The following is a 14516-nucleotide window of genomic DNA, read 5'->3' as shown; positions in this document are numbered from 1 at the left end:
CAACAACAAATTCTAAAAAATGTGAAGTAACTCATTTTGCTTGTTATTCATGTATATGTTCATTTACTGCTTATTGTAAACCTGGGCTACTACAAGCATTAATGCTGTTATAATGATAACTGAACTAGGATACATTCCTTAATAAATATGTAAAGAAAACTAGGCAAAGTAGCCTTTAAGAATTAAGAATAATATTTAAAAAGTATTAATAGGTAAGCAATGTGAAGAAGATATACAGCAATGAAGTACTGTATATTATCATAGTGTCTTGAACAAGGGATGGAAGCATGTCAGCTTTCCAATTTAGAACCAGTATTCCCAAATACATTGGTAGAGAGATTCTTTTCATTTCTTTTTTCTGATTTTCCTATAAACCAGTAAGGAAATTATTCTTTTTACTGACAATGGGACCTCCTGAATTCTTATTAGACTGCTAATTGACCTTTACACTTTGTATTGCTTAATTTGAATATCCTTTTCCTATTTGCTGTGTTACTTAAAAGCTGCATCAATTCTCCTTGAAAAAAAATCAAAACAAAAGGCATTTGAATGAAATCAAGGTCCAGAATATCCAAATTATTACGTACATTCTGAAGAAGCTGTTCAAACCAATCATATCCTGTATCTCTACAAGCTGCAACCTATGAAAAAGAAGTGTAAAATTTGGGAATAAATTTAATATTTAATTGTTACTTTCTGAGTTCATAGATTAATACACAAGAGAATATCTACAAAATACATCAATTTTTCAGAAAGCTGTTCATAATCTATCAAAATTACCAAATTAGGGGAGAGGTAGAGTTTAGCTTAGAAACCTGTTATTTTGAACATAAAATGCTGAAGTAATACACGGGACAAATGATTTTCCCCCCAGAAGCTTAGTCTATGCACATATCATTTAACAGATTAAATCTCTATTGAAGCATTTGCATATCTTCAATTTTTATACAAAAAAGTCATTTGTTTATTCCTAGTAAACAAGGAGTCCAAATAAAATGGATTGTTTTCAAGAATAAATTAGGCTCTTAGCTGAACTTGGTAGCATTATATAATGAAATTATATAATTTTCTTCTCCCATGTCATACTATTCCAATACTATTCCAAATCTCTCACACATCCTCCCTGTCCCCCCTTCTGCACTCCTTCGCTCCCTCCTTGACCTAATAGCAGCCATTTACCTACTTGTGGGTCTGGGACTTGTAAATTCCTGCTGGCTTCCTTAAGAGACTTTGGTTGTGGGAAGCCAACAGGAAGTTACGTCATCTAACAACTGTGGGATTCAGTTAACAATGACAATTGAGACTGTAGGAATTTCTGTAGCAAAGCAATGCTGTTACACTTTACACTTGCATTGTGTCCACCCAATTGCTGTTGAAACTCATGGACTACCTGTATTGCATTTGTTTGAGTGACACCAATGAAGAACACTTAGCCTTAAAAAGTTGAAAAAGAAATACTAGGAAAGTGTACTTGTGAACACAGTTAGGCATAGTGTTTACTGCAACTGAAATAGTCCCATTCATACCACATCTGTGATGTTCAGGATTTTTCTGGTCATAGCTTCTTTGTCATTATGTGGAGTTGGAGTGAACCATAATTTCTGGAATGTCTCATTTACCAATTTCTGTAAACAAAAATATATCTATTAAGAAAATGAACCTTAAAGAGAAGTATAAATTTCAATAAGCAGCATTATTACCATTACTAGCCATGCCAGAGCAACATTTCTCACAAGAGCTAAACTCAATTTAATGTGAATGTAGAAGTCAAGAAAAAGTAAAATCTAAGCAAGCTGTAACAGAAACAATACATGCTGCATTTTCATATACCTTAATGCCTTCTTCATCATTAACTCTGCGAATCATTTTCACACACATTTCTGTAATTTTGGGAAAGGTTGGTTGTTCAATGCAGATATCTCGAAGAATCTTTATTACTCTTTTTCTGACACTGATGCCAGTATCCTAAGGGATGGAAAAGAAGACTTTAGAATAGAATAGAGCTGGAAGGGACCTTGGAGGTCTTCTAATCCAGCCCCCTGTTCAACATACATATATTTTCTATAATTTACAACACTGCATACTATTAACTAAAAATAAATAAAAAACAGATATAAAACTTTAACAGCAACTAATATGAGTTGATACATTATGGTTATATGGTGCATTTATTTTTTGAAAAGTTTCTGCAAATGACAAAGTTCTCCTAATCTACCATAATAAAATCCAAGAGGCTTGGATTAACAAAAACTGTAACTGTGTTTCAAATTTCAGTTTATAAATGCTTATACATAAAAGAGGAAAATGTAAAACTATTCATACCAGTATTCGCTCAATCAGCATGTCATAATACTGTTCGGCAAGCTGTGGTCGACAAAGCACAAACCGACCCAGTAACTCCACAGCTGCTTCTCGCACACTCGTGGAATTATCCATTAAGCGTCCATGAACACCACGTTGCATATCCAACTATAAACAAGCAAAATTAAAAGGCACATAAACAAAACCAGAAGAGCTGCTAGAAAGAATAAATACCAATGTATGGTTAGAGATTGTCTCTCTCACACACTTTTTCTTACCCTGGCTAGAATGCTGGGGTCTACAGCAACAACTTCAGACAAACACTTCATGGCTTTTGTTCGAACAGCGATTGCATTTTCACCAAGCACACGCAGAATCTATTTTTTAAAAAAGGCATTTGTTAAGGACTGCTTATTAGTTTCTGAAAACAAAACTGGAGTGGAAACATGCTAAGATTAAAGCAAAATGAAAAGTAGCTATTTAGTTATCTGTCATAACCTTGCAAAGAGAATATTCTATGCATTATAACAACATCTGACATCAATACCTGGCAAAATCCTTGAAGGACTAATCAAGGAATGGACTTGTGAGCCCTTAGTTTCTAACCGATTATTACCAGAAGCCAGCATTGATTTGTTCAAAATACTGTAGGTGCCAGACAAATCCTACTGTTTTCTTGTAGAGGGCTGGCATTCCTTTGACATTGTGACTAGATTAGTACACAAAGTAAATACTGTGTTCTTAAACTTCAGTAAGGCATTTGATAAGTTAGACCATAGACTCCTCCTTGAAAAATGTGAGATGGATGATCCCAATATCAGATACCTTCGCTTTTGACTGGACAATAGCCAACACATGAGCCTTCATGGGTCTATGTCCTCATAGAGGGAGGAATGCTGTGGAATATCACAGCATTCGATATTGAGCCTAGTACTCTTTATTATCTTCATAAATATATTAGTTAAGGAAATAGAAAGGCTGTTCATAAAATCTACAAAAGATACAAAGTCTGAGGTGAGGGGACTGCTAACACCCTAGAAGAGAGGCTCAAGATTCAAATTTTCCCTCTTCTATTTATCAACTACATGAAGCTGTTGGGCAAGATCATCCATTGTCATAGTATAAGTATCATCAATGTAAGGATGATCCATATCATGCTTCTCCACCCCAGCCAGTGATACTTCGAGATTTCCCCCCCCCAGCATCTGGAAGCTGCAGGAGTCCGCATGGGGAAGAACAGATTTAGACTTAATCCTGCTAAGACTCTATGCTGTGGGTCTTAGCTACTCCCCATCCCCTCCATGTGATGACCCTCCAGCATTAAATCTAGATGTGGGTATCATTCTCCCAGACAGAAAAGATACACAGTTTGAGAGTTGGCAGCTGCAACCAGAAAAGCCTTTGCAGAAAACCATCTGATCTGTCAAGTGCACATTCTTAAATTGTCCAGGTCCAATTCAAGGTTATATTTACCACTTATGAAATCTTACATAGTACCAGGACCACCGAGCTTTAATTAATCTTCCCTGTCCCACAAGATCTAAGAGGGTTGACATACTTTTTGAGTTTTTTTCTATGAAGCAATACCACATGATGGGATGTAGGAAGCATGCCTTCTTTGTTATGGGACCTGCCCTATGGAACAGCATACTCTCAGGATGCAACAGGTTGTAATCCTGAGGGCCTTTCACTAGACTTTGAAAACATGATTTTTACTCTGGGCATTGAAGAAAGTTACTAAATTCTCAAAGCAGGGGTCCTCAATCCCTGGTTTGTTGCCCAGTGCCAAGCAGGGGCCAGTTTGGAACTGGGCCGCACAAGCGACAGGCAAGTGTGCAAAGCTGCATTTGTGCAAGCAATACATGTAAAGGCCAAATCATCCCCTCCCCCCCCCCCCGCCACTCCCACCAGTCCACAGAGCCAGAAAGGTCGGGGACCGCTGTTCTAAAGGTTAACAGAATTATTATGGTTGGCCTAAACTCTATTATATTTTTCCCTTTTGATTCACTTATTTTTGTTCACTTGTTCTTAATTCAATATCCAAAATCTCAATCAAGTTTGGCAGGTGTATAAACCGATTAATCAGAGTGTCCTGATTGGAAAAAATGTTGGTTGTTTATGTCTAATATTTCATTCCCCCCAAAATATGCACAATCACTTTGTTAAATTAGGATTATATTTATGACAGTACTATAACAATAGCAAACAAGATACAGCTCACATCCCTAATAATAAATGCAAATCAATAAAGGTGAAGTTCATGAAAAGATGTTATCCTTCCTTATCCTTTTAGGACAATGATTCAATTTAATTATCATATGTATAGAATGAATTATATTTTAGGAAGGTATAAAAGGCATGCAGGATAAATAAAAATAAAAAAAAAGAATCATGGAAACATGTGGTGTTATCACAGCCTATTAAATATCTATGCTCAACAATGAACAAATCTTGCGTAAGTGCTTGGAATCAGGAAACAATCTGCATTTCAATCTTACCTGTGTCAAATAAATATCGAAGCTCTGGGCAAACGGCCTCATAGAGGCCAAATAGCGTACAACCAAGCAAGCATCTTCATAGTCCACAGTGTCAGAATTTATCCTGTAACAAAGTTGCAGATAATTATTTTAGACTTTAAAAATACACCAACACAAGTAAGCCAAATAGAGCCTTAAAATAAACGTGTTTTTACGAAACAGTCCAGAAAACTCACTTTAATGTACTAAACTGAGATGGTGCAGTTTTAATGATATTTCGAAGGAATTTTTTGCGACTTTCTGCTCGGTGCATAATTTGTCCTGTTGTCTCAACCTCTTTTGAATGGTGAGTTCCTTCAGATGAATCTTCATCCTTCTGAGATTTCATTGCTTTCTCAGTCTCCATAGTGGTATCACGAAACCACTGAGCTATATAAAATTTCCGAGAAAACTGGTATAATAGGACCATGAATGGGAACAAAGAGAAATGTCAGAGGCTGTTCAATTAAAAAATATTTTTAGTATTATTTCTTTTTCCACTATTTTTAGATTAAATGTATGTATATGCATATATAGATAGCTATAGCTAGATATACATTTAATTTATGTAAGCCACCTTGAATATTATGGGAAAAGAAAACTGGGCTATGAATTTTCCTAATAATTAATTACTATTTTAAAAATATTAATATAATTGAAGAGAGCTACCAGTTAATGCAGATACAGGTAATCCTCATCTAGTAACCATTCAAAGATACGATGAACCTGCTCAGAGCTACTTATCACCCCAGTTCTGTAGTTCCAACAGCAGCATACACACCCCAATTATGATTGCATTTTGAGTGCTTGGCATTTATGGATGTTTGCAGCATCCCCCAATCTTGTGACCACAATTTTCAGCAGTTTTTGTCAGTTTCAAGCAATTACTTCTGGTTTCTGGTAAAAAAAAATGCCCACTGAAGAAAATGGGTTCTCTTAATGATTGCAGTGTTTGCTTAACAACCACAGCAAAAAAAAAATGTAAAATCAGTCACAGTCATGTGTTGATCTGCTTAACGAGCACCACAATTTACGATTATAATTCAAGGTTCAATTACAGTTCTTAAGTCCAAGACTACCTGTATCTACATCCAGATATTTTAAGCCACCTTCAATCAGCCCCAGCCAGCATAGCAACTGGTGAGGAAAAATGGAATTTGCCTTAATCTGAAAAAATCTAAATTGGGAAAATCAGCTGTAAACAATACTGCATAAAATGCGACTAGTGGCACGCTGGAAATAAGGCAAATTGCTATAGTCACTGAACTGGAACCTTCTACAAGAAAAGCAGCATTATGTATTATACAGGTAGTTCTTGATTTTTGACTAGTCTTGGAATAGGTGTTTTATGACCTATAAAGCACTTCCAGGCACTATAAAACATTGTGCTGCCCATATGGTCACACAAATGCATTTCATGTGCACTTACCAGTTGCCAAGTGCTCCATGAAGATCTGAGCTCTATTTCTGCAGCCCAGCTGAGGCATTCTCTTCCACATAAAGAAGAGTGCTGGAAAGCTAGTGAATGCCAATGTAGAAAGATTTCTAGCCTTCAGAATGATGATGTTCTCTAGCTTTCTAACTTTAGGAAGACTAGAAAACTAGCGAATGGTATCTTTCTTAAGGCTAAGAGGATTTCTAACCCTTTAGAATGACCACATTCAATAGCTTTTCTAGCTTTCCTAGGCTAGGAAAGATAGCAAACATGATAGTTCTCACGAGGAGTCCCTGGTGTTCTTTGAGCTTGCTTGTTTTCTTGCAGACGTTTCATTACCCTAAGGCAGACATGTCAAACACAAGGCCCGGGGGCCGGATCCGGCCGGCGAAGTGGTTTCATGTGGCCCACGAAGCCATCCTGGAAACAGTGAGGGAACGGCCCCCACTGCCTTGGCCCTGACCCAGAGACCCTCCTTCTGCCAGAGACCCTCAGATCTGTCCCACTCCTGCCCAGGCCCCCATAGGCACCCTTGATGCGAACGATATAGAGCTGGCCATGCCCACCCAGTAGGCCATACGCACTCTAGTCACGCCCACCCAGTAGACCACGCCCACCCTGGCCATACCCACCTGGCCCCCTGAGGGCAACCGCAATGCTGATGCGGCCCTCAATGAAATTGAGTTTGACACCCCTGCCCTAGGGTAACTGTTGTGATTCAGGGTCAGCCTGTGGGTTCGGCAGTTGGGTCGGACGATTCAGAGGAGGAGGAGGGGGGTGTTGGAGAGGTTGCTGAGGGTGTTGGAGAGCTTGCTGATGAGAGCCCTCAGCCAGGCCCCTCCCACCTGGTTACGACACAGACCCAGCTGTGTGAGCCTGACAGCGTGGATGAAGATGACCCACAGCTGGCCCTGTTCAAGGATGCCCGACGCAGGAGGCAGTCAATCAGGAGTAAACAGAGGAAGGCAGTGGGGCACCTCGGAAGGAGGCAGAGAGAAGCCACGCCCTGAACTGTTTAAAAGGGGAATGCGTGGGAGGGCTGGTTTGCTGAAGGCAACCGTTTGAATAGCTCCTGTTTCATGGTTCGTGTCTTGTTTTTGCTGTTTGCTTTTGTGTCCATAAATTTGGTGTGAAAGGAAAATACCAACCTCCTTTTAAGTGAAAAACAAATGCAGAATATATATGAGTCTAAAAACTTGCTGCCTAGTTTTACTGGGACAAATTATTTTAAACCAACTTTTATTCCAACAACCTACCAGTAATGATGCATCAGTTTCTGTATTTTCTTCCAAATAATCTAGTAATGCCTTTTGCAACTGTTGGATTTCATCTTCACCTCCTGAGACCTGTAAAACATAGCAATAAACTTTTGACATACTTCCTAACATCAGAATAAGTAAGGCTAACATGCCTATGTGTTCTAAATATGCCTCAAGTTACTCAACACAGATAAAATAAATGCTGCAAAATTGAAATTTAGAGAGTCATAACTTGCAATGACTGTCTAAATTTCAAGACTGAAACATGTATTTTACCTGTGCTGAGTAACTTGAGGCATATTTAGAATATAGACAGAAATAATTTGCAATTAGGAGCATGATGGCTCTCATAGTTAGGATGCTGGGTTGGAGGTTAGCAACTCCATGTTTGAGACCTGATTCCTGCCGTGAGGCAGGGTGAGCTCTCTTCTTCACTCCAGCTGCTGCCAGGGACATAAAAGAAGCCCGTAAATGAGCATCCCCCAGGAAACGGTGCTGTCACCGGCTAATCCTTTCAACCAGGAAGCACCTCGATGCAAACTTGCAACCTGCATTTCCTCTCTTTTGAAATAATTTGCCAATATTGTTAGAAATGAGTCCCCCCTCTTACTATTATGCATGTTCAGAGAAATACTAGTAATGGTTGATGAATCTTAAAGCTAGGAATGGAGGTGTCCTATACAGCTTCAGAAAGGGGACAATTTTAAGGAATTGGCAAATAGTGCAGCTAACCTTATAAATGAATTCTGTTAATGAATGATTGTTTCACCAGTTCATAACAGAAGCAGATAATACAGGTGAAACTCGAAAAATTAGAATAACGTGCAAAAGTTCATTTATTTCAGTAATGTTGTGATTCAGGGTCAGCCTGTGGGTTCGGCAGCTGGGTCGGATGACTCGGATGACTCAGACGAGGGGGAGGAGCGGGGTGTTGAAGACAAACTTGCTGATGATGGCTTGGAGGCTCCGCAGAGCCCCCAGCCAGGCCCTTCTTACTTGGTGGAGACTCAGCTGCGCGAGCCCGACAGTGCGGATGATGATGACCCACAGCTGGCCCTGTTCAAGGACGCCCGACGCAGGAGGCAGTCAAGTAGGAGCAAGCAGAGAAAGGCTGTGGGACTTCTCGGAAGGAGGCACAGGGAGGCCACGCCCTGAACTCTAATAAAGGGAGTGTTTGGGGAAGGGCTGGTTGCTGAAAGCAACCGTTCCGTTTGAGGATCTAAGCTCCGGTATCTTGTTTCATGTTCTGTTGTTTGTTTGTGTATTAAACTTGGCAGACGTTTTCCAGCCTCAGACGTTTTCCAGCCTCTGCCGTTTGTACAGGGGTTGCCTTTCTGCAAGGCCGGTAGCAGGCTGGTACAGAACAGAAACTAATATATGAGATAGACTCATTACATGCAAAGCAAGATAGTTCAAGTCGTGATTTGTCATAATTGTGATGATTATGGCGTACAGCTCATGAAAACCCCAAATCCACAATCTCAGAAAATTAGAATATTACATGCAATCAATAAAACAAGGAATGTACATAGAACAATATCGGACCTCTGAAAAGTATAAACATGTATATGTACTCAGTACTTGCTTTGGGTCCCTTTTGCAGCAATTACTGCCTCAATGTGGCGTGGCATGGAAGCTATCAGCCTGTGGCACTGCTGAGGTGTTATGGAAGACCAGGATGCTTCAATAGCGGCCTTCAGCTCTTCTGCATTGTTCGGTCTCAGGTCTCTCATCTTTCTCTTGGCAATGCCCCAAGGTTCAGGTCAGGCGACTTTGCTGGCCAATCAAGCACAGTAATCCCACGGTCATTGAACCAGGTTTTGGTGCTTTTGGCAGTGTGGGCAGGTGCCAAGTCCTGCTGGAAAATGAAGTCAGCATCCCCATAAAGCTCGTCCGTGGAAGGAAGCATGAAGTGCTCCAAAATCTCCTGGTAGATGGCTGCGTTGACCCTGGACTTAATGAAGCACAGTGGACCAACACCAGCAGATGACATGGCTCCTCAAATCAACACAGACTGTGGAAACTTCACACTGGACTTCAAGCATCTTGCAGTGTGTGCCTCTCCATTCTTCCTCCAGACTCTGGGTCCTTGGTTTCCAAATGAGATGCAGAAGTTGCTCTCATCAAAAAAGAGGACTTTGGACCACTGAGCAACAGACCAGGTCTGTTTTTCTTTAGCCCAGGTAAGACGCTTCTGACGTTGTTTGTAGTTCAGGAGCGGCTTGACAAGAGGAATACGACATTTGAAGCCCATGTCCAGGATCCGTCTGTGTGTGGTGGCTCTTGATGCACTGACTCCAGCCTCAGTCCACTCCTTGTGAAAGTCCCCAACACTTTTGAATGGCCTTTTCCTGACAATCCTCTCCAGGCTGCGGTCATCCCTGCTGCTTGTGCACCTTTTTCTTCCACACTTTTCCCTTACACATAACTTTCTATTAATGTGCTTTGATACAGCACTTTGGGAACATCCAACTTCTTTTGCAATTACCTTTTGAGGCTTTCCCTCCTTGTGGAGGGTGTCAGTGATGGTTTTCTGCACAACTGTCAGGTCAGCAGTCTCCCCCATGATTGTGATTCCTACTGAACCAGACTGAGAGACCATTTAAAGGCTCAGGAACCCTTTGCAGGTGTTATGGCTTAATTAGCTGATTAGAGTGGGACACTTTGAGCCTAGAATATTGCACCTTTTCACAATATTCTAATTTTCTGAGATTGTGGATTTGGGGTTTTCATGAGCTGTATGCCATAATCATCACAATTATGACAAATCACGGCTTGAACTATCTTGCTTTGCATGTAATGAGTTTATCTCATATATTAGTTTCCCCTTTTAAGTTGCATTACTGAAATAAATGAACTTTTGCACGATATTCAAATTTTTCGAGTTTCACCTGTATACATAATTGGACTACCTGAAGATTTTATTTATTTATTTGTTTCTTTGTTTGTTTTATATACCGCCCTTCTCCCGGAGGACTCAGGGCGGTGTACAGAGCAATAAAGTAAGAATACAATAAAGCAATAAAGTGAGAAAATTTTAAAACCCAAATCCATCAGGCCAGGCCAGCTTGTTGGAATAGATAAGTTTTTAGATCACGCCGGAAGGAGCGAAGGTCGGGGGCCATCCGGATTTCAGCTGGTAAGCGGTTCCAAAGGATTGGCGCACCCACCGAGAATGCTCTCCCCCTGGGGGTCACCAGCCGACATTCTCTGACCGGTGGCACCCTGAGGAGGCCCTCTCTGTGGGAGCGCACAGGACGGAGGGATGTTGACGCTGGCAGTAGGTGCTCCCGTAGGTAATCCGGACCCACGCCATGTAGGGCTTTGTATGTCATCACTAGCACCTTGAATTTCACCCGGAAGGCAACTGGAAGCCAGTGCAGCTCACGGAGCAGAGGTGTAATATGGGAGTATCGGGAGACCTCCAAAAGCACTCGTGCAGCTGCACTCTGCACCAGCTGAAGCTTCCGAGTGGTTCTCAAGGGCAGCCCCATGTAAAGAGCGTTGCAGTAGTCAAGATGAGAGGTCACAAGTGCATGGGTGACTGTACGCAAGGCATCCAGGTCCAGATAGGGTCGCAGCTGGCGCACCAGACGAACCTGGGTGAAGGCCCCTCTAGTTACAGCTCCTATATGATCTTCTAAGGAGAGCTGTGAATCTAAGAGGACACCCAGATTGCGAGCCTTATCTACGGGGGGTAATAACTCGCCCCGATATTTAGAGATGGAATAATCTGAATATCCTGACATGCCGGTATGTACAGCCATTCAGTCTTGTCCGGGTTGAGTTGAAGCCTGTTCCTCCCCATCCATTCCCGGACCACTTCCAGGCAACGGAACATCACGTCGAGGGCATCACTGATGTGGTTTGGGGTCGAGATGAAAAGCTGGGTGTCATCAGCATACTGATGATAACCCACTCCAAAACCACGGATGATCTCACCTAGCGGCTTCATATAGATGTTAAACAGGAGAGGTGAGAGGACCGACCCCTGAGGAACTCCATAAATGAGAGGCCTCAGGGTCGATCTCTGGCCACCCGCCGACACCCACTGTGAACGTTCCAGAAGGTAGGAGGAGAACCACTGAAGAACAGTGCCTCCCACTCCCAATCTCCTGAGACGCCGCAGTAAGATACCATGGTCGATGGTATCAAAAGCCGCAGAGAGGTCTAATAGAACAAGGACAGAGGAATGACCCCTGTCCCGAGCCCGCCAGAGATCATTCATCAGAGCGACCAATGCCGTTTCCGTGCTGTATCCGGGCCTGAAACCCGATTGGTACGGGTCTAGATAATCAGTATCTTCCAGGAACAGAGGAAGCTGATGCGCCACTACGCTCTCAACAACCTTCGCAAGAAAGCGAAGGTTGGAGACCGGGCGAAAGTTGTTTAAAACAGCTGGGTCCAGGGAAGGCTTTTTGAGGAGGGGTCTCACCACCGCTTCTTTCAAGGCTGCGGGGAAACTGCCCTCTTTTAATGAAGCAGTTACCACTGCATGGATCCAGCCTCGTGTCCCATCCCGAGCCGCATAAACCAGCCAGGAGGGGCATGGGTCCAATAAGGATGTAGTGGAGCTTAGCTTCCTCATGATCCTTTCTACCTCGTCCAGAGTCACAGGATCGAACTCTTCCCAGATAACATCAACAAGACTGTCCATGTTCTCATCGTCAGACTCTGCCCAGTTGGAATCCAGACTGGTCCGGATCCGAGCGATTTTGTCCAGCAGATGTTGGCTAAATTCCTCAGCACGACCCTGCAAGGGATCCTCCTTCACCTCTAGATTAAGGAGGGAGCGGGTCACCCTAAACAGGGCGGTCGGGCGATTATCTGCAGACGCGATAAGGGTAGCAAAGTAATTAGACCTTGCCCTCCTTAGCGCCGCGAGATAAGACCTCGTAAAGGACCTTAGTCGCGATCGGTCGGATTCGGATCGGCTGGATCTCCAACAGCTCTCTAGGCCCCGTCTCTGACGATAAGATAAGATAAGATAAGCATTATAGCTCTATAAAAATCTTATCTACATAGAAAATTTCTGGTTCTATAGAATATAATACATTTATGACTTTAATGAATGGTAGAAATGAGATATTAGAATGCAATGCCAATTCATTTTTGTTCATTAAAAATTAGTCTTTCCAGTTACTGCAATTGCCCAAAAATATTATCTTCCAAATGAGAACAAATATCCATGAATTCAATCTATTTGCCCATGATATTTAAAGAATCAGAGAAAAAAATCCATGTATTTAACATGTTATATTGTGATGGAATGGACAAAACCTGATCACAGAAGTGAGTTGCTGGAAAATAGGTAGATTTTGTTCATATCCTGATTTTTCATGAAGGGGAAAAGAAGGCTGAAATGAGCTAAGGAGATGGCAAAGCCAGATGGGTGACCTGGGGCCAGTCACTTTCTTTAAGTCCTAGGAAGGAGGCAATGGCAAATTACTTTTAAAATCTTGCCAAGAAAACTACAGACTTCTCCAGACAGCTGACTTCAAAGGCACCAAATAAATCAATACTCAGAATCTTCCAGTTTCTCACTTGATGCCTTTATCACTACACCAAACTGGGTTTCCTCTCAACATTACTCTTGCTAAATTGATTAAAATAAGAAACAACAAAAATTTTCTACTAAGAATAATTCAACATGGATGTGTCACAAAACCAAAAATAATTTGTTTCTGACCATACACATATTCAGTCTCATGCTACTTTTTATTATACTTTAGTATACATCTTAGTAAAAATATTTTTATTATAATAATTATTCAATCATTATTTGAACATTTTTCCTTAGAACCAAGAAAAGCATCAAACCTGTTTTAAAATTCGGGCTATAGATCCTTGATCCATTTTGCTAGTGACTGCATCTTTTCTCAATCGTGCTGCTACAGTTCCAAGATAGTCAAGTGATGCCACTCTCAAAGCCATCTCTGTTGATTTATTACTAAATTGATGAACCTAACAAAAACACAACACTTTTGTCACACCTGTTCTTTCTCCCTCAATATGCTTTGTACATTGCCTGATCTTTTCCAAAAAATATGGTAACAGTAGCAGCTTTAGAAGCTTATGCACCCATGTCCAGGTTGCACATAAGCACAAGCAGTTACTTAAAAACCAGTGTTAGAAGTAAACAACATACTCTTTTTTTATTATCTGCACAAATGCTACTGGATGAAGGTTTGTATCCTGATGCATCATTTGAAAGTATTATCTAACTGATTAAAGCTAGCCATAACAAATTAATCAACACTAGGAATCTAATTTCTTATAAAACTGAAATAAACTCTAAACATACAAATTTAAATATCATGCTTTCAAATTAGAATTGAATTGCACATCAGATTTATTTTTTAAATACCCACTTTCCTTAAATTTGAGGAAAGATTTTAGATATTCTGGGATCTGGGGCTGTTATGACCATCCTTCAGAATTAAGAAAAAAGTAGAAGATGCACCTATAAGAATGCACATTGAAACTGAGCTTTTCACCAAAACATCTGAGGTTCAGAATGATGCACTAAGCTGTGATAAAGAACAAGCCTTTGTTAAAGTGCAAACAATTTTTTTTAATCCATATATTTACCAGTAATCTTCCCAATAAACTAAGTAGCAATTCTGCAGCTGGCCATTCTGGTTTATTGACAGTGGAAAGAAGATCTTGAACAAAGTTCTCAAAAAGTGGTCTATAATCCTCTTCACCTTGTTTGCTACCACATCTGATGAAAAAAATGAGAATGGGAAGCATATTAATCACAAACTACATTATAAACTTGGGAATGAAGTTGGAAGTTAAAATAATTCCAATCATCAAAAAGATTTACTATATCAGTTAAATGGGTCAAATAATAATCCTCTATCATTTGGTAGTGATATAGAACATGGCAAGGTTATTTATATATTTAAAGTATTTCTATTCTGCTAATTTTCCAATTTTTAGGCAACATATAATCAAGACACTCATTTCTGAAAAGTAAAATACTTGCATATTCAATATCAA

The 14516-nt window shown here is 40.7% G+C and overlaps 1 protein-coding gene across 2 annotated transcripts in view; it reads right to left on the bottom strand.

The window, feature by feature from the left end:
- The window catches only part of NIPBL (NIPBL cohesin loading factor), a 153999-nt gene that overhangs the window by 19491 nt on the left and 119992 nt on the right, over window positions 1-14516 (bottom strand). For both annotated transcript variants that reach the window (XM_081320531.1, XM_081320530.1), the window contains exons 23-32: window positions 14103-14235; window positions 13332-13475; window positions 7509-7598; window positions 5015-5229; window positions 4800-4902; window positions 2580-2678; window positions 2323-2469; window positions 1831-1965; window positions 1527-1625; window positions 588-641 (exon numbers count right to left, since the gene is read on the bottom strand). In XM_081320531.1, coding sequence (XP_081176657.1) covers window positions 588-641; window positions 1527-1625; window positions 1831-1965; window positions 2323-2469; window positions 2580-2678; window positions 4800-4902; window positions 5015-5229; window positions 7509-7598; window positions 13332-13475; window positions 14103-14235 — 1219 coding nt within the window. The remainder of the gene's footprint in view (window positions 1-587; window positions 642-1526; window positions 1626-1830; window positions 1966-2322; window positions 2470-2579; window positions 2679-4799; window positions 4903-5014; window positions 5230-7508; window positions 7599-13331; window positions 13476-14102; window positions 14236-14516) is intronic.

This window comes from Vipera berus (assembly GCF_964194415.1).
Source record: "Vipera berus genome assembly, chromosome: 2".
Classification (NCBI taxonomy): Eukaryota; Metazoa; Chordata; class Lepidosauria; order Squamata; family Viperidae; genus Vipera; species Vipera berus.
Note: the sequence above shows the minus strand (reverse complement) of the source record. Positions and strands in the feature narration are given on the sequence as shown.